Source organism: Haplochromis burtoni, unplaced genomic scaffold (assembly GCF_018398535.1).
Source record: "Haplochromis burtoni strain Fernald_Lab_line unplaced genomic scaffold, NCSU_Asbu1 Contig_162, whole genome shotgun sequence".
Lineage (NCBI taxonomy): Eukaryota > Metazoa > Chordata > Actinopteri > Cichliformes > Cichlidae > Haplochromis > Haplochromis burtoni.
The window spans coordinates 514,914-542,175 of record NW_024582523.1 but is presented as its reverse complement, the minus strand read 5'-3'; the positions used below and the strand labels follow the sequence as shown (position 1 = coordinate 542,175).

The following is a 27,262-nucleotide window of genomic DNA, read 5'->3' as shown; positions in this document are numbered from 1 at the left end:
AGTACTGAAACTAGCAGGCTGACTTGTCTTCACTCACCTCCTCGGCTGCCATCTGTACTTCCTGGAAACGCGTTTAGAAAAACAGCCTTGGTGGACTTACTGCCTTTTTTAATCAACTCGCAGGTTATATACACAAAAAGACGACAGTTGACCTTTGATGTCACAAAATTACCAATGATAACGTAAACAGGACAGCGAGGCGGAGGGCGAGGAACAGAAGTGGAAGAGAAAGGTGAGCTAATGAGACTACAGTGGTGCCACTACTAACGGGTCAACCTGTGACTTAAAATACTTTTATCCGGTCGCATTGTAAACATTGAGCTCGGCGGTGTGAATCGGTTTTACTGTAACATTTGAAAGGAAGACAGGCTGGAAGTGTGTCGCGGGTTAAGCTCTGTTGTTTCCGTGTTTCCTCTCAGAGCGCCACGTCATTACTCGGCGGATGAGTTTGGTCCCAGCTGTGCGCTGCCGTTTCTGCCATCACTCCTATACCTCCGTTCGCCTGCAGCTTGCTGCTGTCCGGCTTTGCTTGACATTTTCTTACCGAAGGAGGAAGAAGCGTCGCTTAGGAGATTAAAGATGACTGCGTCCAACTCGGGCCTCATCATGAACGTGGTGAACAGCATCGTTGGAGTCAGTGTGCTCACCATGCCCTTCTGCTTCAAACAGGTGAGTCTGCTGCTGCGACGCTTACCTTGCGGGACTTGTCCTTAAGTCTCTCCGAAAACCCCCACTCTCTGTTAAAATATTTGCAGGATCAGAGGGAATGCTCAAATCCCTTTCTCCTCTTTTTGTCATATTAGGTCATAATCTTGTTTCACAAAGTTTTAGTAAGGTACAACAGGTAAACAGGTGTTACTAAGCACCTGAAGTGAACAATGCCTTTATTAATATCATTAGTAACATTAGTAACTTATACATCTTTCATAAGAAAGGGACTGCTGGGAAAAAGATCTGCTGTTACTGCATTCATCTTCTAATTTTTAAAAGGAAAACTCATTTTAACATATTAACAGTGTTATTCACTGTCAGGTAGCTTCATTTTTACCAGTACAAATATAATATATATCAATGTCAAAGGGTTATGTGATTGAATAAGAAGTACATTATTTGCCTCTTAAAGGTAGTAGAGTAGAAGAATAACAACAAAATGAGATATAAAAGTGAATAAGCATGACGGGATATTAATGAGTGACTGTGAGAATCACCAGCTTCCTCAGAATGTCAGTGAGCACTTGGTAAGCAGCATCTCCATCCATCAGCAGCACTTTTCATAGAGAGATGAATTTATATCATCACTATCACTATATGAAATTAGGAGGTGTTTTCATGTGAAGGATTTCACCCTCTGGGGAGCACAGTGGTGCTCGGTTTCATCAGTGCTCTCCGGGTACTCTGGTTTCCTCGAATGTTAGGTTCTCAGCCTATGACAGCAGGGATGGAGCAGATTTAGCAGATTTATCTTGGAGGATATCTCCACTTTCTATGAACATGTAATGCCTTCACATCGCATTTAGTGCTTTATTACATGATTTTTCTTTTTAGTCAACGAAGCTATTCCCAAATTTTTAACTTTGTCATGCCTTTTTAGCACAACTACATGTTTGGAGCTTGTATTTGTTTTGGCTGTTCCTTTCTGTAGGCCTAGCATCAGAATCTTTTCCAGGGTATACTTGTTTTCCAGCTGGCTGAAGGTTTCCTCCCCTGTATTGTGCTTCTAAGTAGTTTGAAGGAAGAAATATTGTTTAAAGTTTAAGAACGATCTCATTTGAATTGGCTTGAGGACACGCCTGCTAACTTTCCATCTGTCTTCTCACAGTGTGGGATAGTGCTGGGAACTATCCTGCTGTTCTTCTGTTCATGGATGACCCACAAGTCTTGTATGTTTCTGGTCCACACAGCCAGCAGCACCAAACGAAGGACCTATGCTGGACTGGGTGAGCTAAAGTGGCAAACAAGAGAAATATTTACTTGTATTTATTTTGTTCTGTTATGTAATGTTTTCAGTCGCCAGTATGTTTGTGGAAAAGCCTGAATGGTGCCCATTTTAAGCAACAGCTGATTCCTGGTTAAAGTGGCGAAAGAAGTTGTTACTTGTCACTAGTTCTGCGAACAGTTATAAGCAAATAACTGTTTGCAGAATGTTATTTGCTTATAACAATGTTAGATGACATCAAGTGCAGAAGTGTCAATAACAGTAAAGTAAACAAATCTCTGCCCACAAGGACAATATTTAAGCTGCTTCCATATGAGTTACAAACGATGAATGAGGACATTTAATCTTGTTTGATTGTTAGTTTTATCAGGACGGAATATTTTTAGTGCACTGCATGTTGCTCACACTGATGGCACTTTTATTCTTCGCAGCCTTCCACGCTTACGGGAAACCAGGAAAAGCACTGGTGGAAACGAGGCAAGTTCATTGACAAATTTTAGTTTCTGCCTATCAGTAATACAGTTGTTGGATCACTGGAACATTTTAGATGTTCAGTGGAAACAATGGATCCATTACAATGGATATTTAGATTATGCATTGTAGGTCATGTTTAAAAACACACATTTTCACAAGGTTTCTCTTGTCTCTCTCTTTTTGTGTCCCTGCAGCATGATCGGTTTGATGTTGGGGACCTGTATTGCCTTCTATGTTGTCATTGCTGATTTGGGCTCAAATTTCTTTGCTCAGCTGTTGGGTTTACAGGTTTGATATCATGATTTTGTTGCTACTCGCTTCTACTTTTTCATAATTTTAGGCTTTTGCGACCAACACTTGTAAAGATGTTGTGAAAACAGGAAAAATACTGAAAGTAAGCAAGTGTGTTGTTTTGTCACTCTGTTGTGTATAGGTGACCGGCAGTTTTCGCGTGCTGTTGCTGATTATAGTGTCGCTGTTCATCGTACTCCCTCTGAGTCTGCAGAGGAACATGATGGCCACTCTGCAGTCCTTCTCAGCTATGGCGCTGATGTTCTACACCCTCTTCATGTTCACGGTTAGCCCACTGACACACACACACACACACACATGCATCTAAACTTTACACAGTGCATGTGAATAGGCTGTAGCAGAAATTCTTTTTGGTTGCAGATCTTGAGAAGTAAATAGTTGAAGCATAATTATCAGTAAAAAAGATTCAAAAAGATTGTTTTTGTTGCCTGTCTGTTAGTACAGCAAGTAAAGTACAGATAGATTTAAAGCATGTGTAAGTTGCAGCACAGCTTATTAGCCATGGTTGCTTATTTGATTTTCAAAATGTTATTTGGCCAAGTGGTCGTTTTGTTGTCTTCCCTGTTAATTCTTTCTTACGCGCACCATTGTACAGAGCTGTGACATCCTTGTGCAACGCAATATTGTCTTGCTCCTATTTTTAAAGAGAAAATCTGCATGAAATCATTTGAGACAGAGAACAGTTGCTGCGCTGCTCGTTATAGACTGAAAAAAGGCTCTGCCCTGGGAAGGCACTACTTGGAAATGGCCACAGGAGACATTAAAAGTTGTGTAAATGGAAAGTAAGTGGAGAATAAATGGTCAGTTGCAATAAACCTCAAACTCAACTGTAGAACAGAAACTCCCACATATGTCCGATTTATTTTACATATATCAAACTTAAACTTTTGGCTGTTTATGCAGCATGTAAAATGCTTTTTTTTCTTTAAAGACAAAACAGTGTGTGTGCATATCTTTCTGGAGCAGCTAGTCAGCACTGATTGACAGCACCACCACATCAGCTGGCTGCGGTAGTAACTACTGGGACATAGTTTCCTTTAAGAAATCAAAATATAACCTTCAAGTTTGTGAAGTTACATAAATTACAACTTTTGCTCTGTGGCCAAGCCCAATGTTTAAATCAAACTTCACTTCTGGCCACAGTAACTGCATGTCATGCATGTGAAGTTCAGTCTAAATAGGCGTCAGTGCAGCACGGAGCACATTTCTTGCAACAGATTTCAGAATTTTGAACAGTTTCTAAAAGAAGTGCAGTTGTATGCCACGAAGGCGAAATTCAGCAGGAAGAGCGCGTTCACAGTCCGCTGGCAGGGCGGAGATGGCCTGTTGGCCTGCAGGGAGCTATGCACGTTTTCTCCTTTTAACAACAGAGAATGTGGTACAACCAGTCTGTGGGCCAGTCTTGCTTGTGTTGTTGTTGGTCTATCAGGCCAACTCAGAGAAAAGCAAAGTTCTTGCATACAACAAGCCAAACTGTTAAAAACAACGAAAAGTGTCCATTTGAGACACTATCTGTGCTTTGCATACTTTATTTTTTGATCTTTGAAGTTATTTCATGTTTCTCCCATTCGCGATAACCTCCGCTGTTGCTCGCGCCACTATTTTGGCCCACACAACAACACACGGAAGCACGTGTGGTCCGTAAAAACCTCTCTGCACCCCATCCAAGCAAAAACGTGTATGCAGACATGCACTCTGGTGGGACCAGAAATGATGCTTTATGCAGCACGTTCTGATAGAACCGCAGGAGCACGCTGCCATTTGCATTTGCACACAGCCCCCTGCACAAGATGCATTTAGTCTGAAGTGTGGTCAGAGGTGAAAAGTTTGAGTATAGAAACCATCCAGCAGCAGTTTTCTGGCTCATGTGATTCAACTCATTTACTCTTTAAATATGCACACACAGTTGGTGCGTGCATGTGTGGGTAGCTCTGTTTTACTGACCTGCAGTACTGGTTCCACAGACTTCAAAATGCTGTTTGTACTATTTCTGTGTGATGTGAGTTCTAGCTCTGTGGCATGTCGATAAGGTGGAACAGTGGTGTGGTGTGTGTCCGGCTTTAGATCCAGGCCCGGCCTGGCCCAGACCCCTAACCATCTAACAGTGATGTACCTGCTTCCCTCCCTTTTTCATCCTACCATTAATTGTCCCCCTCTTTCATTTCTCTCCATTGTACTACTTTACTTCTTTCTTTCCCGTCTTGTCTCTCTCGTCCTTCTGCCCACCATCACTCTTTCACTCGACTATCCTCATCTTTCCGCACCCTTTGTTTGCTCCCTCCCACCCCCTCCTTTTCCACTGCTGTTTCTGCTTCTGGTGCTGTAGATAGTGTTGTCGTCTCTGCGCTACGGCATAATCTCGGGCTCCTGGGTGGAGCGAGTTCACCTGTGGCGCTTCAAGGGGGTCATTCAGTGCCTGCCTATTATCGCCACAACCTTCTGCTGTCACCCGTAAGTAAACCATAGAATCCACCCCCCTCCCCCTCCCCAAAAATATAACATACCACTGTAAGGCGGTGGGGACGGAGAGGGGGTGAGTGAAGGAAGCGCGATGTTTCCCCCGCAGTGTGACACTCCTTACTCCCTCCTCCGACCTACCTGAGCCTTCTTCCTCCTTCTTTCAATCATCCGCAATCTCACCTTTGATTGTGATCTGGTCTGAGCCATTTGAGCTCTGTGTGTTTGTGTGTGTGTTTTTGGTGGCAGTAGTAATAAGGCAGAGAACATAGGGAAGTGACAGGCTCATTTTTGCTGCCCTCCACCTTCAGTCCTGGTCTGTGTGGGTGTGGCAGGTTTTCCTTTGGGATCTTATCAGGTGCTGTGAGGAGCAAGACAGAGCACATGCTGATGAAAACCTATGAATTAGTGTTTGTCTACATATTCCTTTCATATGCCTCTTATTTCTTGCAAATTTATGATTTTTGCTTTTATTCATTTTGTATCATCTTCATTACTCCAGTTTTTCCACTACAGCAGGTTTTGTTCAGTGTGGGATTTCCTGTCACGTCTCTTTGTTATTTCCAGCTCTTCATTTTCTCTGGTTTTTCTCTCCCCATTTATTACTTTCATTATCTGTCTGTGAGCCATAAGCGAGGGTATTGTTCCCATTCTTCTTTTCACTCTTTCCCCAACTTTTCTCCATTTGGTTTGGGCTGTAACTCCCCCTCCCCCCGCCTCCTTCCCCTCAGATGGTGCTGTCCTCGTTCAAACATGGGCTGCTCAGCGGCTGGTGGCTAGGGCACATCAATATGGTGCGCTGGGAGGGTGTGTTTCGCTGTCTCCCCATCTGTGGGATGGCCTTCGCCTGCCAGTCGTAAGTACTCCTCCACCTGTGCAGGATCACATGATGAAAGTAATGTCAACCACGACTAAATAGAATTCTGACGTTGGAAGCTCAGTGACCTATAGTGAACGTTCGATATTAGTCTTATAAATATGTGCAGTGTAACTCCCAAAACGTGGGCTTTTCCGCTCTTCCACACAGGGAACTAAATGTTTTATCGCTGCATGTAGAGAAAATTTCACAATTGGTGCATGAATACTCACAGCATTTTTTTTTTAAAGCCACGGTGGAGGATTTGGGGTAAAGAGATTTGTGGTGGAGGTGGTTGATAAGGCATCGCTATTTGTAAAAAGAAGCTGCTTTTGTTGCTTAGATGTGCTTTCTTTAGTTTTAACCATCTGCGCTTACTTTTCGCTTTGTGTTTTCTAATTCAGTCAGAAAATGACGGAATCTGACACAGAAGATGAGCGGACACTTATAAGAAAAAATAAAATCAAGTGGATGGTTTAGATTTGCAAAAGCTGCAAAGTACTGGATGCTTTTTGAGAGGGAAGGCATGTTGGATTTTTGAAGCTGACTATGCATTAGCTGCTGTCTATAAATATGCACCAGAGGTGTTGAAATATATGGCTATTGATGATAATCATGACATACAGAAGAAGCAATTGATAATATATGTGAGCAATCCATCACTAGCTTCTTCTTGCCTACACATATTATGCATTTTTAAAGTGAGGTGGTCACCTTACTTTAATAATCCATGAATTTTTCTGTAGCTGTGATAACGTCTCCCTTACACGCAGAGAGAGATTCACGTTCCACAACAATCGCACTAAATCAAACTGCGATGCTCACACAGGGAGAGTTAAGCTGTTGAGGAATTAATTCTTAATTTAGCTTCCGCGTTGTTGCCTTCTTGTGCCGCTGCTCCTCCTCTCTCCTCTGCATTCGTCAGCTAACACTAACGCCACACGAGACTCCGTTATTTTGCTTTAAGTCGCAGGTTTCTTCAGTTTGTTACTCACCTGATCGAGTCACAGCAGTCTGGTGCTCTAGTTAAAGTGCACTTTAAATAAAGTACCCCGCCTCTTAGCAAATGACAGCTGGAGTAGACTCGGGGAGCCCCAGTGATCCGGAATTGGATAAGTGGTTAAGGATAAAAGTGAATTCTTTTGGCCTTGATATTCATGTGGTGAACATCTGATATCAACCCTAATATTAGCGAAAGTGAAAAATGATGGGGGAAAATGAGGTGTTCTTTTCACTTCCCAGCAATGTTTTATTAAGAAACGTGTTAGTGTAAAGACCCTGTTTGACTCCAGACTGCTGTGTGCCCAGCTGTGATGCTATACCACTACATGTAATGGTAATAATGTATTTATTAGGTCAAAAGAGCTAGCAAAGTTTGAGCGTCCTATCGGTTGGGCTCTTATATATAATGAATGCTGTGCTGCAGTCTTTACTAACAGTAAATAATAGGAAGGTTTCCAACACAGCGTTTGCATGCTGTTCACAATGCTCACTGGTTTATTTTCACTGATCACAGCTTCTTCTTCTTTACTGCCTCCATTTTCACTCATTTGCATGCTTTGTCACTGCCTCTTTTTGTCCTGTCCTCTACGCTTCAGTGCCCACTCTGGGCGTGCAGTGAGCTGAGCGGGTGGTTCAGCTCACTGCACCAGTATCCTGTTAGACATGAATGTCTAACAGGAGCAAGTTAACCTTTGGTGCTGGAGAGGGCTGTAGGGTGTTACGGTGAGGTCATCAGGGGCCAGATGTTTGGGTGGTGGCAGTGTATGGTTTTGTTTTGTGCGAGAAAGAGTGAGGTAAGTGATAGAAGTGGGCGACTGTAGCCTTGGGAGTGAAACAGGACTTTTTAATTAATGTAATCACACAAAGCTAACATAACATTATGGTATGGCAGACAGGCGTGATCATTAGCAAGCGAGGTGTGCATGTGATCCAACAAGAAGAAAGTATGAGCTTGTATGTGTTTATGTGTGCTTCCTCCGTCGTCCCACTAGTAGTGCTGAGTGATATTTGGCATGGCGATTTCTTGGCCTGTGGTAAGGCTGAGCGAGGCAAGCGCTCCGTTAGGCGGCAGGCAGCTTAAGCCAAACCACTAATCAACACATTGGACTGCCGCCATCTCACAGACACACTGATGTATTCACAGGCTGATTAAACAGCTCTCAGCACATTGGATTTTTATTACATTCATGAAATGTGTTTACTTTCAGTTAAAACATTACTTAACATCACCATTATGATGGGATGGGAGCTGGCCCTGTTGTTTTTTTGGCTGAGCGTCTGAACAGCGAGGAGCAGTTAGCTCATAATAGAGGGACATAAGAAAAACATGTATGGCAGAAACATCTTTCTATGATGCTACTGCTGGTGTGTTTTCCAGTCCCAGTTAATGACACTGTCTTCCACACACTCACTTCTCCCACAGTCAGTCTGCATCATATTTGAGATTTCATTGTGTTTAAGGACTAGCCTCCGAGTCAGGTCTATTGAGCAACCATTAGATGCTTTTGCACTGCGCTTGCAGTATAACGTTTTATTTAACATTGGTTATAACATTAACTGGTTTCCACATTAAACAAGCACAAGGAATGGCATCATGCTAGCTAATAAAACCGAGTGTGTGAACAGAGAGTCAGGCAAAGGGAGAACAAAGGCCAGTGAAAGTTATGGTTTCTCTCTCTCTTCTGTCTTTCGCCTCTCACATGTATAAGAGAAAGGGAGGGAGAGAGAAAAAGGAGGCGAGTAAAAAGAGTCTGCCAGGAAAGTTTATAATGCTCTAAAACCTGTCCAGCCACTTGCAGTTATATATAAAGCCTGTAAATTCACTGGTTAATGTGCCGATGGTCCCCTCCACACTCCCACACTCGCCTTAAAGCACAGGACAGGAAATGATGAAAGGAGGTCGACACCTGTGTTAATAGACGAGCATTTCAGCCTCAGCCGGCCTTCACTACTGTCACCCATACTGTGTCTCTCACACACACAAACACATATGCAGTGGTATCTAGACAAACACTTGTGCATACCGTACATCACTACCACTCCCATTACATTACTTTCATCTACTGCCATCGTGAGAAATGACTGCAATAAAAAAATAAAACTTTAAGCATGAATTGATATTAATATGAATTAAGATTCATATTCTCAATATGAAGATTCCAATTGTTGAAAAACCTTCATTTATATGATGTTGTATGATTGATTGAGTCGAATGACTTTTTAAAGTAGTTTGATTACATCTAAGTAGAAGATTGAAGTATTAATTTCAAATGTTTATTGATAATTGCATTGCATTCATATATTTTTCATGGGCTAAACAAAGAAGATGAAATCGTGTAGATTAAACCATCCAGTGTTAGTTGGATATTGACAAGGACATGAGGGAAGAGATGCATCATTTGATTACTGAGCAGCGCAAATGGACCCCCATATGGCTGCTTAATAAAGGAACGCTACAGAGCGGTTTCTAAATTTGAAGTAAGTGGCCGTGAAGACTGTCATATTGCCAGCTGTTTGGGGGGACAAAAATCAAATGAAACATCTGTAGGACTACGTTCCTCGATCTCCCTGCTAGAACTGTTGCATTGTAGAATTTGTATGTCTGATAATTCAGACAGTATAAGATCACATTGCAACAATAGTGTTGTGTCATGCAGTATACAGGGTGTTTTTTTTTTTTTTTGGCTTACTATCTCTTACAGGCAAGTGCTACCAACCTACGACAGCCTCGATGAGCCGTCTGTTAAGCGCATGAGCACCATTTTCACTTCATCTCTCAACGTTGTTACCATCTTCTACATCACAGTGAGTGGAACCACTCTTTCTCAGTTGTTTTCACACCACTCCTATTTTGTAATATTAAAGAGTATCTGAGTTTACTTATCTTAAAATTTTAACAGGTCACTGCCAAAAAAGCTAATGACATGAGTTCACTTTTTTTAAATGTCTTTTAATGGGATTAGATTACACAATATCAGACTAATCTGGATGGTTTAAGGCACTGATTTGAATCTGGAGCTTGCAAATCAGTCAGTTATTCATAGACTGTATATAAAAGATGCAAACAGCTACCTTAACTTCACTCACTAGTTACCAAAGACCCGCTGAGTTTTAGCCATTGCTCTCTTGCTGTTTTTAAAACCGGATGTGACAAAAAAAATTAGGTCTTGAGGCACTTCCACACCGGCTTCATGTTTCAGACACTGAGGCTACATCAGTCTTGTACATACTGCCTCTGGTCTTTATGGACAAAACCTGCACTGTATCTTGTCCTGAGAGAAAGACTAGCATGTTAGATTTTTGTAGTCTTTCATGATGGTTTTGTCACTTCTGTGAGGGAAACATGATGAAGAGAAAGAGCAGTGACATTGTCCTGCATGTAAGTTGGTAAGCGTGATTAATCAGAGAGCAACATTTAGTCTGTCATAGGTCTCACTCATGAAACAACAAGGTTTTATGACATCATTATAAACAACAATGTGTATTCTGAGCTTAGGATCCTACAGTACACACTCTTGATGGAGTTTCTGGTATTTTATATTATTTACGGCAAAAATGTGTCTTTATCCTGATATTAAAACAGTCTTGATGGCTGATATTGGCATCAGAAACTATAAAAATTCCTCCTTCTTTTTGCTTTTCCCCAAACACCATGTTTGGTTCTGTCTCCAGGTGGGTTTCTTTGGGTACGTCAGCTTTACAGAGAACATCGCAGGGAACGTGCTGATGAACTTTCCATCCAACCTGGTGACAGAGATGATACGCGTTGGTTTTATGATGTCTGTAGCTGTTGGATTTCCCATGATGATCCTGCCCTGCCGCCAGGCCATCAACACTATGCTTTTTGAGCAGCAAGTGAGTTCAGATATACTCAGACGCTCCCTTTGTCCTCTACATTTTAAAAAAGAAAGTCTTAATGCTTGTTTGCTTGATGGTTTTCTCACGTTACTGAATTGTTAATAGTAGAGGGATGAGAATTTGGATACAAATTTGATTGTGAAAGAGGACCTCCCATTCTTTCTTTCATGCAGTTTGAAGATGCATTTAGAAGTGTTTGGTGTAAACACAAACAGCAGGTGTTTCCCTGCTGTGCGCAGCATAAATGTATTGAATCTGTAATCAGTTTGTAAATGTGAGATTTGTTACATCACTAAATCCCCTCTTTAGCTCTTTTTTTTTTTCTATCTTACCGTTTTTGTCTTACAGCAGAAGGATGGGACATTTGCCGCTGGGGGTTACATGCCTCCTCTGCGCTTCAAGATGATCACCCTGTGCATTGTGTTTGGCACTATGCTGGGGGGCATTCTCATCCCCAACGGTACGTGTGTGTGTGTGTGTGTGTGTGTGTGTGTGTGTGTGTGTGTGTGTGTGTGTGTGTGTGAAAAATTGGTTGTGGATTGCATGGACTAAAATAAAATGGTGTGTGTATGTGTGCTGCTCGCTGGAGGTCTTAAGGTGCATGTGTTCCTTTATGTGGGCGTAGCTGGGGAGCTTTACGATGTGTGTGAATGTGACTTTACGAGTCAGTGACTGTCACACTCTAACACAGTCCTTAAATCAGGGCCCTTACTTTTATCTCCTTTTAGATGGGCAGACAGGAAGATAGGGCTATTATTCTCCCGGACTCTTTCTCACACACTCGCACACAAACAAACGTCCAGTACACACCAGTATTGGCTCTCCGTCAGCTTCCTTAAGTCCTTGTCTCTCTCACAAAACGCTCCAAAATTGCATAGATGTAAAGGTTAGCAATATTTTGTGTTTTGTCCACCCACTGTTTGTTAAAGTTTTGATTGGGTGAACACGGAGACACACACAGAGCCGGTCAGATTGGCTCTTTGTGTATTTAATCAGGCTAATAGACTGCGGAGAAAGGAGGTAAGGACCCTGGGGGGAATGGGCACTAAATCTGAGGGAAACAATATGGTGTCCGTCCTCTAGATGAACGATGGGTTTCCGGGCTTGACGCCCAGTAGGCCCATTCGTTGTGACTTGGGTGTGGCCACGGCTTGCTGCTGCCAGCAGCAGTGTGCCACGGATGGCGTCTGTGAGGGGCCGTTATGAATCCAGTTTGTAATGAGGAGCCCAGATCTGGGACTCTAGCAGTCTTTTTTCACCCAGTCTTTTTTTGGCACAAAGAAACAGAACCAGTGCACTGAAGCAGACAGAAACGCTTCAGCTCTGGTAACGTTGGTGTCATGTTGATTTAACAGTGTTTAGGTTGGTTTAATTAAGTTTTCATTGTACTGCAACATCTGGGGAGGCACACCTTGGATCTCCAGATCATTTTCCTGTTAGTTTAGTTGTTGTACCGCTTGTCGAGCTAACTTTTGTCCAGTTTGTTATAACCATTTCAGACATTTAAGCTAACTCTTTCAGCACTCTATCCATTAACATTTGGTGAGCACCTCTGTTTTGGAACTAGTGCACTACAGGCCCGCAGATTTTTTATTAAACCGGTTTTCCTGTCTTTAGTGGAAACTATTCTGGGTCTGACTGGAGCCACCATGGGCAGCCTCATCTGCTTCATTTGTCCTGCTCTCATCTACAGAAAGATCCAAAAGAACAGCATCATTGCTCAGGTTAGAAGCTTTGAATCTGCACTTTTCCAGTATATTTATTTGGGGAAAATATTTTGTCTGACAATTTGTTGTTCCCCACTTCCTGTCCTGTAGCTGGTGCTTTTTGTTGGTCTGGGCATCCTGCTGATCAGCACCTTTACCACTCTCTCAATTTCGGCCAGTAGCCCCGGTCCAAGGATCCAACCTCCTCCTCCTGCACCTGGCAAGAACAGCCAGCAAGAACTACCAGACATCCCTGAACTGCACGGTAAAGATCGCAAGTTTCTGTAATGGCTGGCAATCACTTAGGAACTAGATGGGCTGTAAATGAAAGTGGTTTACTAATGAGCCATGGAAACATTTACCTCAGTGGGCCAGAGCCGGAGCTGTCTGTAGCATCTGAGATTGGACAGCAGAGTTGCATGTAATTATTTCCTTTAAAATGCGCCAGCAGTACAAGAGACATGTTTGTTTCTTGTCTTATTTTTAAAGTCACAGACTGCTCGCAGCACCTTGAAGGCGCATTGTAAAGAGAATGTGAACCAGTAGCAAAGGGCCAGTGAGACTAAAACAAAAGCACAAAGCCACGGCAGAAGAAAGGCTTTCTTTTATCTCTCGGAGAAGAAAAGATAGAGACAGACAGAGTGACTGGTAGACAGACAGGCAGGGTGAGGAGATAACCTCTTGATAATATCTGAAAGCAGTGTTGAGTGCTTGACACTGATGAAGCAAGATTGATGCCCTTCAAACTCCAGCAATTTCTCTCCACCCCTCTACCTCTGTTCATTTCTCCTGCCACCCCCCTCCAAACCTCTTCCCCCCCAAAATACATTGTCTACACCCCCTTTCTCCCCGCATATCTCACATGGCAGCTATAAAATGCCTGCAAGCGCTGGCTGTATAAAAGGAAATGGGGTGTGGGGTGATGATGATATGGGTTTGGGGCTAAATGAAAAAAAAAATGGAGACGAGACCCAGAGGAAACCTTCTGAGCTGATGTTTCCAGTTTTAGGGTGAAAGAAGAAGAGCATGGAGGGAGTCCTGACAGTTAATCATCCTCAGCTCTCGTGGTCTTTTCTTACTGTGCAGTTCCTTCTTGTTCACTCCCATCCAGAAACTCTCATTTGTGGATTTTTGTTTTTCCCTCCCAGCTTTGCTTCACACTAAACTCACAAGAGCCAGGATAAAAACTTGTTTTCTTTCTGCCACACTCTGATATCATTTCTCTCTCCCGTCACCCTCATTAATTCGACACATCACTGATGCCAGTCTTGCCATTTTCAGTATTTGCTGCCCCCTAGTGGCTGTACACGTCCAAAACCAAAAATGTCCTTATTTTCAGATGGCATTGGGTATGAGAATTATAGCACCAAGAAATGAAGTCTAAGATTAACTGTTTTAATCTTAGACTTTTAATCAACTAAATGTCATAAGACTATAGTAGGCTAAAATCTAAAGTTGATTCGGTCGACTAAAAGATAAAGTGTAAAGTTTGTCATGTTTTTACCGGTGATGGTTGCTCCACACAGTTTACAAAGCAGCTTATTTTTCTTATTTTTGAAATGTGGCTATGTGTCGTGTTTTCTTTTCCTCCCAAGTGAATATAATCAGGGAAATAAACAAAAGAACCTGTACTGTTACCTGGGGGCAGATCAAATTTTTGTTTAGCCTTGTTCCAAAAAAAGAACTTCTAATTGGATCACTAAACTCGTCCCAGCCTTATTCGCAACTTAATTAGTTCTGATTTGATCTCGTCTCTCCAGAAAATTTTCAACTCATTTTTAATCATTGACGAAAGTGGCATTACATTCGATCACAGATTTTGTCCTCATATATTTGTCTGCATAAATTTTTGTTTACCTATCGTCTTGTTTGTGTCAGAAAACTGTGATGAAAATATGGGGATATCTTGGGATGATATCTGGCATTAGATTAGCTGACCATAGTGAAACAGTAGAACAGTAGCATTAATGAGACGTTCCATTTTTTGCACCTACATGCAGACAACCCTGCAAACAAGAAGCCAGTGGAGATAGAAAAGCCTGACAATCATCTGCCTGTGGAGGTGGTGCAGCCTGTGGAGCGGGACCCAGGTGAGCCCCCCCAGATTAAAGGACCAGTTGATCTATCGAAGGAGAAGAAGGACGAGGAGGTGCAGTTGGATCGTCCTGATGCGGGTAAGGAAACTGAACCAAAATCGGAACATTAACTGGATGTCGAACTTGTAAGGATTACCATTTCTTATTTATCCAGGTGTGGCAGTGCCAGAGGGAGAGGCCCATCGTCATGAACCACCCATTCCTCATGACAAAGTAATGGTAGACAGAAGAAAGAACATTGCAGAGCTGAAAGATGAAAACAAACAACCTGTTGCTGCAGAAGGTGGTGAAGAAAACCCTCTAAGAGGCAACGAGCAAGATTTCGAGAATGCTTTGAAGGTGGAAAACAAAGATGACAAGGTTGATGAAAAACTTGCAAAAGAAGAGGATCTGGGTGGAGGTGAAGTCTTGTCGAACGAGCTGGTTGATAAGCCTGTTGCAGAAGCAGGCAAAAAGTTGGAAGTTGCCCCATTAAAGGAGGGTGAGAATCTCAACGCTGTTAAAGAGCCCCTTGCAGATAATGCAGGTGTAGTGGCCAATCAGGCTGCAGAAGCCAATCAGGATGCAGCAGCCCAAGTCCATAAAGTGGGGAAAGCTGCAGATGCTGCAGAGAAAGGTGAGCATTTTAAGCTGTTTAACTGTTGGTTAAGCAAAATTATGAAAAAGGCGTTCTAAGAGAGTGTTTGTGATATGTAATGACCTTTAAGCTCCACCTGCTGAAGGAGAGCATCGCCCTGCTGGAGAAGAGGCACCAGCTGCTGAAGGCAAAGATGCAGCAGATGACAAGATGGAAGGTAAGTGGAGTAGACATGTTCAATAAAATTCAAAGTTAAATTCATTTATTTAGTAGTTGCCAATTTTTTTCAGCATGTTGTGAAAAACCTTAATCACGTCCACATTTAAAAATCAGCCTAAATCAATTTGCACTCGCATTTATAGTGGCTGATAGTTTTTTTTGTAAACCATGACCTGCTCTCGGTCGGGGGAAATGCCCTCACATTTGTGCAGACACAGACTTGGGTTTTTATTTTATATTAATAGTTTGCTAAAATGTGGTCCAGGCTTTCCTTATCTGTGTCACTGTGTAACACTGACATACTAAGTTTGTAGCAGAGCTTGCTAAGCATGGAAAGAGCTGCTGCCTGAATGGAATCCAGATGCACCCTAATTGTCCCACTAGAGCCACTTCCGCCAACTCTGACTTTAAATTGCTTCCGCTATGAGAAACACATACGAGACGTTCTCTTGTTTCCAGCAAGACTCAATACAAGAGTCTCCATGCATTCACTGCATCTGACAAGCTGAAGACCTAGTGAATTACCTTTATGGCCACAACATTGTCCCAACATTAATGGGAAAATCCCAGTACATTTATCTTTATATTTATATTCTTCTAATTTTCAAATATCAAATATTTTCTTACAAAATCACTTTGCTGAAGTTAAGACGTGTTTAAGGCAGCAGGTGTGTTGGTGTTGGTTATATTTAGAAGACGATTTGTTGTTTTTAGCAGTTTCCAGCTCTTAGAGAGCTGTACTGGATGTATGTAGCCAATGTTGATTCGCTAATGTGGTATCGACTGACCAATCAGAGCAGACTGAGCTTTCCAGAGACAGGATTTGAAGAGACTGGAGGTAAAACGTTGTTTCAGAGCTCCTGCTGCAGGAAAATCAGCATGTGAAAAAATGCGTTTTTGAACATTAAAAATGTCAAACTGGTAAAATTGTGAAACTTTAACTAAGTGATATATGAGGACTTTATTTAAAAATGAAATGCTGGACATTAAAATCCAAATATGAAGTCAGGTTACAGGAAAGGCTCAATAAATAAATAAATAAATAAATAACAAACACTTAATTTAACCTCTTTGTTTTCTGGGTGGGAGAGTGCAGTATTCCTCTTATTGGCTAATTTAGACTGCTATGTAGCCCACTTCCTCTCTTTCTTTTCTCTTGCTTTGCTTGTTTTATCTTAATGATCCCTTCTTGCCTATTATTCCCTGTTTGGTGTTAAAAAAGAAAAAGAAGTACAGATGTTTCCTCTCACTTCTTGACTTAGCTCGATCCTCTTTTTTGGCTTTTGTTGACTTTCTCATTCTGTTATTCTGTTGTTTACTTTTGCCTTCTCTTCCTTTTTTCTCCATCTTTTCTTTCTGTCTCTGCTGGACTCCTGTCGCAGTGATAAAAAAGCTGGTTGCAGGTATGAACTCCCTCTTGCCTCTTCTTCAGGTTATCTCAATCTGTCTATCACTCAAATTTTTAAACATTTACAAAATGGCTCATCTTTTTTTTTTTTTAATTATTGCTTATACAGTTGTGTGTGTTTTATGTTTGTGTGTGTTTATATTTAAACTTAATACTAGTAAACTAAACAAAGCACCCACTCACATTGCCTGTTAGCATAATCTGTGTCCACACCTGCCTGTTTAAGGCTACAGTCTAGAAGAGCGTGTTAACTGGAAGTAGTAGATTATTAACTGTTTCCTGTCTGCCCCCCTCACCCCCAGAGTCTGGCCCTAGTTTTATTAAGCCTCCTAACTAATGCCCTGTTCTCTGAACAGGTCGTTACTTATTTTAATTAAATGTTTTTGAATGGTTTGTTTCCATGTAGAGGGTCAGCTGGACCACGCGGTGCTTCTGCAGGTCATTAAGGAGCAACAAGAACAACAGAAAAGGCTTCTGGACCAACAGGAAAAACTATTGGCTGTCATAGAAGAACAACACAAGGAAATCCACCAGAAACAACCTGCTGGTGTGTATATACCTTCTTTTTTTTCTTTTTGTAGTCATGACAACTTGTAAAGAAAACACAACTTAAATGTGGCCCATTTAAGTTAAGGGCCACATTTAAGTGGTGGCCCTTAACTTAAATGTAATGTTTTTGCATTTAAAGGGGGCGCTGCTGAAGGCGATGGTGAGAAAGGCATCCAAGGACAACCAGAGATGATGGAAGGTGGAGCAGCAAAACCTAAGGAGTCTGGACTGGAGCAGCCCAAGGAGGGAGCTGGAGCTCCACAGGCTGGAGGAAATGAGGCTCATGCTCTGGCCCAGAATCAAGCTCAGGTTGAAGATAAAGGTGCTGAAGCTAACCCTGCAAAAGTAGCCGTACCAGCAGCTTACAAGGAGGATGCAAATGTTGCACTCGCAGGAGAATCACATAAGGAAAGTGAGGTCGGGGCGAGGGGAGTGCCATTGGGGAAACAAAAACTTGAACCTGTAGCTCAGAATGATCAGTTACCAGAAGAAGAGGCAATTGAAAAACTTAAGAAAGAAATGGTAGGCAAAGAAGATCAGGCAAAACAAGGAAAAGAACGGCTGGAGAGGGAAATGAAGGAGAAGCTAGCCAGGGAAGAGGAGTTAGAGAGGGAAAGATCAGAGAGAGAAAGGATAGAGAAAGAAGTTCAGGCACGATTAGAAAAAGAACGGCTAGAAATGGAGATAAAAGAAAAGGAAAGGCTAGAGGAAGAAAGGATAGAAAAGGAAAGACAGGAAGTGGTGGCCAAACAAGAGTTGGAGAGGGAAAAGATAGAGAAAGAAGTTCGAGAAAGGCTGGAAAAAGAACGACTGGAAAGGGAAATAAAAGAGAATCGGATCAGAGAGCAAGAGCTTGAGAAAGAAAAAGCATTAAAAGAGAAACTTGCACGCGACAAAGCTGCAAAAGAGCGATATGAGCAGGAGCTGCAGAAAGCGGACAATGAAATACTTGATAAAGCAAAGAAAGAGGAGGCATTGCAGGAGGCTCAGGAGAGGCTGCTTCAGCTGCAGCAGGCCATAGAAGCTCAAAATGCTGGAAAAGCTGCACAGGGGGGCAAGATAGATGATGGTGAGGCTTTGAAGAAAGGAGGACGAGACCTCAAAGAGAAAGCTGCTGCTCAGCCAGAACCCGGAGAAGGGGAGGAAGATGGCGAGGTTCACCCCCAGGGCTCCCACGAGAAAGTTAGGAAGCAGGGAGAGATAGATCTGAAGCGGAGGCGTAGGTCACTCGGAGAGGCTAGAGGGCCCCTGGAGGACACTGAGGCGTCCAGGGGGGTTCCAGGGTTGGAGCCCCTGCTGGAGCTGGGGGGGCAAGATCTGCACGCAGCCCTGGAGGGGCAGCTACTGGCTGGGGCAAGGCTACACACACGGCATATTAAACAGGCCTCAGAGGATGAAGAAGCTAAATAACACACACACACATTCTTATTTAGCGGTCAAACACATACTGTAGACCTGCAGAACCTCTAATACTGTGGACCGTGATATTGCTGCCTTACATTCTCTTTTGCCTTCGGAGTTGTTAAGAAGTGGACTGTGTTGTTTTTCTTGATACTGTGTAATCTGCCAGGAAGCCAAAGTCTTTATCAAAGAGCAAAAGTGAATGTAAATATTAACTTATTTTTGTTTCCAGAGAAAATTTTGAAGAGGTCATTGTTTAAAGTGTACATACATCTATGCAATTACCTTTCTGTGGAGTGTTTTTGAAAAGGACGCTATTCGTATTTGAGTCACATGTACTCCTTTTGTTATTCAGTTGTTCCTTGGTCTTTGTAAATGTTGTAAATGCTTTTAAATGTGATCCATGTATTTTCTTATAGAACCCGGTTACCCCAAATTTAATGTACTGTGGCTTCCAGGCCCTTTGATAGTGTTTTTGCTTCATGCTTTCAAAATGAGGTATTTAACTACATGCTGGAGTTTTGAGATATAGAGTAGCCTTACTATTTCCATAAACTGTGGACAGCAGAGCAGCTCGAACCAGACAACCTGGATCAATACCTGTAGTTTCTAATCATTCCATCTTTATTCCTACGGTAGTATTTCTTCCAGGTTGATTTATTAGTGCCTTTCACTTAACATACTACAGCGTATATTTTATTCAAACAATGTGTTTTTTCCCCTCAATATCTGGTCTTTTTCTTCCACTAAATGATCTTATTTGAAGATATAATAATGGAAGGTATTTTGGACTTCTGTATTGTCTTTCATTGCCTAGCACTTCAACATATTGGACCTTTGCTTTATAAAAGAGGCTATTTTTGTGACTATTTTTCTACATGCATGTTATTTCTGTACATTTTGCTGATAAAAATTAATAAAGCTCATATATCGAAACATCAAAGTCAGGGTTTTATTTATTTACACACAGACACACACAGGTTTTCACGTTAAAGACTACGGCAGTTCTTAATGGCTTATCTCAACCACACCAACGTGAAAAACTTCTTAGCATCAAAAGTCAGTCAACTTGGTCTTCTTGAGATTGGTCCAGATAAGCCTGGATGATTTCCATTCATCTGGCTCTTTTTTTGGCCTGTAATAAAATCAAATATATAAATAGGTAAATGGATAACATTAAACAGAACTTTCAGTGTGACAGTTGCTGACACTGGCACTTACTGCATTGGTAAAGCAGATCTTCAGTGCTTCAAACTCTTTGGCACACAGATCCTTCCTCAGCTCCTGTGTGCCTGTTGTGGTAGCAGCTACACACTTTCCATACACTGCTGCCTGAATAACACACAAATTAAAACGTCACATGAAGCACATTTGTCAATGTAATAAATAACTGCATTACTTGGACCAATGTTTTATTAACAAATGTACCCATTTTTATTAACTTAATTTCCACTGTTTTGTTTATTAAGAATTGGCACATTAACTTTATTGCCAAAAATTCACCAGAAGCTAAACCATGCTCTAAAATGTTAACTAGGTAAATCTAGTAATAAAAAATAATAATACAATACAAACAAGTGCTTATGTGTGCTTTAAAGAATAATTAACTGGTAGGTCTTTTTGTAAACTACATCTTGAGATAATAAAGTACATGGCAGCACGTGTATATTGTTAAAAGCTTAAATGAGGAAATATTTTGGATGTCCCCTACTAGGAGCTGCTGTAGAGATGGCAGCTGGCTTTGATGGAAGAGGCAGCTAAGTTTAATCATATCTAATGAGAAGAAGAGAGGTTCCAGAGTTTAACCCGTTCAAAGGATAATCTACCAAGCAGTATTTTTCCACTATGTACTTACCTCGTTCGCACACTGTGCAAAAAGTTCCGGGAAAAGTCTCATTTTCTCCCTAGTGCGACTCCAGACATTTGACCCAGACATGGTGCTGTTCAGGCGTAAATAGATTTGTTTTAATATCTGGTAAATTTTTTAAGTCAACGATTTAAAGAAAAACGAAGCAGCAATATTTTCGTGTCAAATAGTTTTTTAAAATCTCTGACAACTCAAAAGAACCGAAATTATTTTTATCATACAACTAACAGACGGAGCTCCGGTGAAAACCCTGGGCAGCGCCATGTTGACGACTGTTTACGCCCATAAAAAAATCTGAACTATGATTCGTTCATTTCCTTGTCAGAAAAAAACATTTCTGAGGGTTGATTCGTCATGTTCCAACTCCTGGTTTAACCAGAACGCCAATAGAGTCGAGGATTGCTGCTTAGTGTTTTGTTATTGGCTAGCGGTCACCTCAAGCCCCGCCTTTCCATCGTACACCTCGAAGGAAGATGAGTAACCCGCAGCTGGGACTGCTAAATCATGGCAACATTTATGGAACGATTAGCCTTTCTTCAGAAAGTAAGTAATATCGACAGTCGTTATTTTAAAAAAAAAGAACACAGAGAAGCCGAAATGAACATGTTAAATGTCACGTAGCGTTGACGTACTTATTTAAATCTATTAGCTTTTGCGAAACCATAGCTTTCTTTTAGCCTGCTAGCTAACATCCTTAACCAACATCTTTTGGCTTTTTACTTTCTGTTTTTCACTGGACGTGTCAGGTTGTTTCGTTAAAACTTAATGCTGCACACTGGTTTAAGGGTCAGTTTGCGGTCAACTGAAGTGGTAAACCACAATTTCGTCTAACTGTCCAAGGTGCCCACCCTGATGAAGGCTACAGCAGATGATGAAAACCCCTGTCCTGGCTACCTTTTCCAGGAGATTGGAAGTATCCTTTAGCTGCTTCTGCTGTTGATCTGCAAAAAGTTCCTACTCCTGCTGGCCTCTTTTGCATCTTAGAGCTGTATAAGTAGGCTGTGGCCATGACTTTACATAATCACCTTGAGCATGGCTAGGATAGGATAGGTTAAAATGATATTTTTTTGTGTGTGAAGAAAAGGTCTCACGTGGGTTATCAGTCATTTAGCTGTTTATACCAGCTAAACCATGGGAGTAGTAATATCTGTGTGATGAAGTGTTATATCCTTAATTCTAAGCACACTGTAGAAATCTCCCATGAGTCTTCAGGTTGTGGTCAGTGTTTGTTGGAATACCTCCTGGAGAGGCTACAAGTGGAGTCCTGTCATGTCAAACTGAAGGTGAGAGAATTGCTTTTGCTACTGTTTCTGTCTCTTTAAAGGACCTGTACATTGCTGATTGTAGTTTATGAGTAAGTGTGGGTTCTGTTCTTGCTTCTGGTGTATCAGGTGCTGAAGATCTTTGTCCACCTCTGTGGTCATGGGTCCAACCATTTCCTCACAGAACTCAGAAGGAACTCCACCTTCATCCAGCAAGCATCCGGTTAGATTTTTCTCATTTGTGCGTTCAACTTTCATTATTTTGCTGCTGCCATCGTTCATACATATTCACTTTGGGTAATTTTTATTTGATAAGTTTACAGCGGCCCTCCTGATCCCATCCATGGCACAGCATTATATGAGAAAGTGAGGAATACAGCACAGGTACGACATGGGTTGTTTTGTATTTTCATCTCAATATAGTTAGTTACACAGAAAGGGAAGGTGGCTTGAATAAGAACTTTTTTTCTTTGCCGTTCATCCATTTACAGGAAGTGGCCCGCTTACTTTTCACAGATGTCATTCCCTCCAAAAACAGTATCACTTCAACTAACCTTGCCCCCCCTACAATGGGTAAGTGCTAACACACATTGATTATGACCATAAACGGCACTCATCTTTCAAAGATGGGCAGGCGGGCGGGTGACGTGGACACCAAAGTTTGTGAAAGTGATAACTCAAAAATGAATTAGAAAGTATAATTTTCCTGATGAAAGATATAAGCTTTAAAGACTTAAAGACCCAAATATATGTACTACGTCCTGTATGCCAAACTATTGTACATCACTTTGCTACCAGGTTTGACTTTAGCACCATGTAATAAACAAGTAATAGAAGAGAATGGGTATCTGTAGATGGGATGAAAGAAGTAGTCATTAAATTGCATTGTGTGTACAATAGTTAATTTGTTTCATTCTCTTTAGGTATGGGATCGGCCACTTCCCACAGATCAGGAATGCAGGGTTTTGGATACAGTCCAAGAAAGCAGGGGACAGGTGAGGGAAGCCGAGCTGCACAGTAATACAAATCAAACTTACTGTGTGTGTAAATTTCTGGACCTGTGCCTTGCAGCAGGCAGCGACTCACTTCTGGATAAGATTCAGAAAGCAGCTGAGGTGGTGGCGAGCGCTGTCCTTCCCCCTACTGAGCATCAGGGGATCCGTCTCCATGACAACCATTACCGGGCCGTGGTGGCGCCTTCTGCACCCATAGAGGTGGCCGTGCCAGCGTGTGCCTATAATCTGCCTGCTTGTAGACCGAAAGGTCAGAAATGAAGTTGGCACAATTACGCATTTTATTGAGGCAAGATTGAGAAAAAGTATCAACTGAAGCCTTAGTAGCGAACAGATGTTTATAAATTAAGGTTTTCCTCATGTGTCTTCACTTCACCAGTGACTAAGTGGTGTCCGGGGCAGGTAGGAGGTGGCTGGGAAGAGACGGACAGTGGCAACAGCTCCTCTCACAACTCCTCTCAGGACATCGCTGCCAATAGCAGGGCGTCGGTGGGCAGCAAGTCAGCTGGCACAGGAAGCCAATCAGGGGCCAGCAGAGAGAGCAGTGGGGACCTATCAGATCGGTCAGTGTCAAAAAAGTTTAACCTTTTTAACACATCATGCCCTCGAGCCTTTTTTTTTTTTTCCCTTTTTAATGCATTAGCTGAGAGCAAGTACTTGATTTTAAACAGACTTTACCCAATGCCTGTACAGTGACAGTGCATTTAATCTCCTGTTGTGTGACACACGAGAAAAGGAAACATCAGAAAATTGTTCATGTTTGAAGAGGGCTTTAGTTTGTTAAACCAGCTGTTTTTATTCCAGTGCAGTCACATTTAGGAGCTTGTAGCATAATCTCCAAATGTTCTGTGTGCAGTTTGTACAATTTACTGTTTACTGGTCACCTAAGAATAAACCTTTTGCCAGGATTGTCAGTTTTTCTATGCAGTAAGCCATGTTCCTGAGCATTATAAGCCTGTGTTTTCTTTAAGTTTGTTACTTTCCTCTCATACTTTGTGTGGTTTCCAGGGTGGAGGCCTTGCAGCTAGGGGATTGTGGTCAGGAGATGGCACTCATCAATAAACTGACTGAAGGCTCCAAAGTTTTCCTTTCCAGAGAGGAGAGCCAACACTTCATCAAAGAGTCAGTGCACCAAAATCCCATTTAAAAAAAAAACAACAGCCTGGGCTGGTTCTTTTCTACAAGCTGGTTTCTCATTTTTAATTAGTTTTTTAGTAAACTCCTGATTGTATTCAGTTGCCTTTTTTAATATTATTAATTGAGCTATTTTCATCTTATTACACATTTTTGTGCTCCTGCTTTTGTGTTATTTTTATTTAATTCAACTATTTTACTCTATTCTATTTTAAGCTTTTTTATTGGTTGTTTTGGTTTCTGTGATGCAGTAAATTGTTGGGACTTGTGGCACGATTTCAGTCTCTCTCTTTTTTTTTTTTTCTTCTTCTTCTTTTTTTTTTTTTTTTAAACTCTGTCAGGTGCTCCATTCTTAACTGTGAGGTTGTGGTGGAGTTGCTGTCTTGCAAGCTTCAAGATCCTTCCTACACCATTAAGATGGTAACAATGAGAAGACATCGAAAATCAGAATTCTTTGTTTCAACTTTACTCTGATTATAGTGTTGTTTGTCTACTCTTGCAGCGGGTGCTGTGTGCTGTCGCATCCCTGATGACCTCTGACCTCCTCTCTCTGGAACAAATGTTTGGAGCCACACAGCACAGACTTCGCCAGCTGAGCGAGGGCCCTCCAGGACCGGTGGCAAATAAAGCCACCAAGGTAAACGAAGCAGAGGGAGACTACTTTACTACTTAAGGACAAGTAGTAAACCCAATAATACTTATTTGTGCTTTTTATTTCTTTTTCTTTTTTTTTTTATCTGCATATCTCCTCTGACTAGATCTTGCGACAGTTTGAGGCTTTGATGGGCGGATCTCTGCATGCTACCAGGCAGGATGCAGTGAACAGCCATCAGGCAACAGTGAATCAGCTTCACACCTCTAGCAGCAATTTACTGCCAACACACTTGTTTGACAGTTTCAAACTTCAACAGCCGGACACTTCATCTGCAGGTGTCACTCAACCACCAAAGCACCCATCTCCCCCTCCTAGTCAGGATCTGGCTCTGAGCCACGAATTAGCAGAAGATCAGGTCCAACCAGTAAGGACAGGCAAGGTGAGACTGCATGCTGAAGATTCCGAGACTGTTCAAGATAAAAGCACCCTTGCTTCATGTGAACCTCAGAGTAAGCCACACCCCCAGATCAGACTGTCTCTGTTCAGTGGCATGGAGCTGGTGACCAAAGGAAAGCCGCTGTGTAAAAGTGAAACATCACATGAAGAAGTGGAGGATAAAATAGGCGACAGGATAAAAGAGATGGACGCTGTGCATAAGTCCGATTGTTCAGTGAACTCATCTATCACCAGTAAAACCAGTGAGGATGTTCCCTCAGTTTGCAGTTCCTCTGCATCTAATTGCAGCCAGTCAGTATCAGCTTTCTCCTTTCTCAACTTTTGATTGCAGGCAACCGTTTAGAGCTGTTCTACTTTAAACCAATGATGTCATCATGCGTTGATCCTTTTGGAAACCTGTTTAATGTTCCAAACCAAGATCCAACCAGTTAAGTTGTAAGTGGATAGCAGATTCTAATTCAGTTTCTTTTCTTATCTGTGTGCCTCTTCAGAAACTGTTTTTAAACAGCAAATTGGGCCAAGAGTGAGATTTGGGACTCATAAATAGAGCCTGCAGATCATGTCCATCTATGGATGGTTTGTCTTCTTAAAGACAGGTCTTTGTCTGCTGCAAAAGTATTTAATGACTGAAGTTGTCTTGGATAAGAGGTCTTTACTCTGCCTTACAAAGTCACAGGACAATAACTGCAGAAAACATGAAATGAGAGATCTTTGTAACATTTACTTTAGAAAACTTAAGCTGTTTTTCCACCTCCGTATCTTTAATCCAAGACTCTTGTGCAGCTTTGCATGACATTACAGTTCAAAATCACATTTATTTATGTCATACTGGGCCTCAGTGCAGCTCATCAGTTCATCCTCACCGTCAGAAACGAGCTGTCTTTTACTCTTCTGTGCTCATGGCCAGATCTGTGTACCTGAGGTGGTCTCATTAGGGGTATCTGCTCTCACTGATGTCATACAGAGACGGGTAGGAAAAAAATGTTTCGATCAATCTGAAGCCTGAGCTTTTAGTTTACAAGAATTACTTGAGCAAACACTGACCTCATTATTTGAAACTTCCATCTGTTTAAGCAAATAAAAAAACATAATGGGTCCCCTTTCTACATAGTGCAAGGAAAGCACAGCCTTGACATGTGTTAAGCATGAGGGGGGGAAAAGAACTAATGAATAAATACTTCTTTAAAAAAAAAAAGTCATGGTTTATGAAAAGGCTTATTCAATATCTGGAAGGCTGATCAAATAAAAGTCCAAACCAAAGTCTAAGCGAGGCTAGTCTTCAGCAGCACCAGTTTTAGTTCCTGCATCATTTGCAAACAAAAATGCTCCACCCTGCTACTTTTCCATTTTCCCTAAAAATGACACTTCTGTGAAATCATAATGTTTAAATAGTAAAATGACAGATTTAGGCCTAAATTTAAATCTAATAAAGTACGCAGTTACTGTGTTTTGGCTTTGCGGGGCACACTGGTGGTTGCTTTTTCTCAGGATTTCTTTTATGTAACAACTTCCACCTCTGCAGCACGGCCTGAACCTCTGAGGGGGAGAACCTCTGTTTGAAATTTGCACTACAGTCGCTTTTCTTATGAACTCAAATCAAAAGAGAGTTGTCTTCCATTATTTTTGGTACTAAGCTATTAAGTCATTGTAAATGTTCCAAGTGTAAATTTAGAAATTTATTTATTATGTCTGCTCTGTTGACTAAAATGAGACTTGTAGAGTGCATGATTTAAAAAAAAAAAAAAACTTGGGGGAATTAATATTTTTGGGTTATTGTGTGTGCATAACTAATGTCTCGACTGTTTGATCATATGTAAGCAGTCATAAAGGATTTCTCATTTCAGCAAAGGTTTGCCTTCATTGTTTCAGTTACATATTTATTGCAGTGGAATGTAGTTCAAACTACACGCCTAAATCGTAATTCAGTGTAATTGTACTATAATGAACGCCACTGATGTGTTTCAGTTCAGTGAACACAAGCCAAGCTGTTCAACATGCAGGACAATAAAGCATGCTGTATTTTTGTCACAGCACTAACCACTACGCAGTCTTGATGTGATTTGTTTTGTTTTTTTTATCCGACA

General features: G+C 41.6%; 3 protein-coding genes across 10 annotated transcripts; 2 read left to right on the top strand and 1 right to left on the bottom strand.

Moving 5' to 3' along the window:
- The first annotated feature begins 11 nt into the window (after positions 1-11).
- slc38a10 (solute carrier family 38 member 10) lies at positions 12-19,787 on the top strand. Of its 5 annotated transcripts, none has more exons than XM_005932828.3 (18): positions 12-232; positions 420-669; positions 1,820-1,937; positions 2,368-2,413; positions 2,605-2,698; positions 2,844-2,987; positions 5,911-6,035; positions 9,740-9,842; positions 10,710-10,892; positions 11,244-11,355; positions 12,513-12,619; positions 12,713-12,866; positions 14,602-14,775; positions 14,852-15,313; positions 15,405-15,491; positions 16,876-16,896; positions 17,308-17,448; positions 17,590-19,787. In XM_005932828.3, exons 2-18 carry the CDS (start codon positions 580-582, stop codon positions 18,858-18,860), a joined length of 3,432 nt encoding a protein of 1,143 aa, XP_005932890.1. In that variant the 5' UTR covers positions 12-232; positions 420-579; the 3' UTR covers positions 18,861-19,787. The 5 variants fall into 5 exon arrangements, with proteins under 5 accessions (XP_005932890.1, XP_005932891.1, XP_042081097.1 ...); XM_005932829.3 differs by lacking the exon at positions 5,911-6,035 and adding an exon at positions 5,049-5,173; XM_042225164.1 differs by lacking the exon at positions 5,911-6,035 and adding an exon at positions 5,049-5,173 and having other exon boundaries at positions 14-232; positions 17,531-17,665.
- A 240-nt stretch (positions 19,788-20,027) lies between these two features.
- ndufaf8 (NADH:ubiquinone oxidoreductase complex assembly factor 8) lies at positions 20,028-21,016 on the bottom strand. The gene is made up of 2 exons (XM_042225168.1): positions 20,707-21,016; positions 20,028-20,183 (listed from the first exon to the last, which is right to left on the bottom strand). Exons 1-2 carry the CDS (start codon positions 20,785-20,787, stop codon positions 20,028-20,030), a joined length of 237 nt encoding a protein of 78 aa, XP_042081102.1. The 5' UTR covers positions 20,788-21,016.
- Positions 21,017-21,047: 31 nt separating this feature from the next.
- On the top strand, positions 21,048-27,236 carry tepsin (TEPSIN adaptor related protein complex 4 accessory protein). 4 transcript variants are annotated; one of them, XM_042225165.1, is made up of 13 exons: positions 21,048-21,261; positions 21,559-21,631; positions 21,910-22,001; positions 22,110-22,203; positions 22,297-22,364; positions 22,472-22,553; positions 22,904-22,975; positions 23,055-23,243; positions 23,373-23,556; positions 24,002-24,115; positions 24,469-24,547; positions 24,630-24,764; positions 24,886-27,236. In XM_042225165.1, exons 1-13 carry the CDS (start codon positions 21,223-21,225, stop codon positions 25,501-25,503), a joined length of 1,839 nt encoding a protein of 612 aa, XP_042081099.1. In that variant the 5' UTR covers positions 21,048-21,222; the 3' UTR covers positions 25,504-27,236. The 4 variants fall into 4 exon arrangements, with proteins under 4 accessions (XP_042081099.1, XP_005932895.1, XP_014192462.1 ...); XM_005932833.3 differs by having other exon boundaries at positions 21,052-21,261; positions 23,052-23,243; XM_014336976.2 differs by having other exon boundaries at positions 21,156-21,261; positions 21,504-21,631; positions 23,052-23,243.
- The last annotated feature ends 26 nt before the right edge of the window (positions 27,237-27,262 follow it).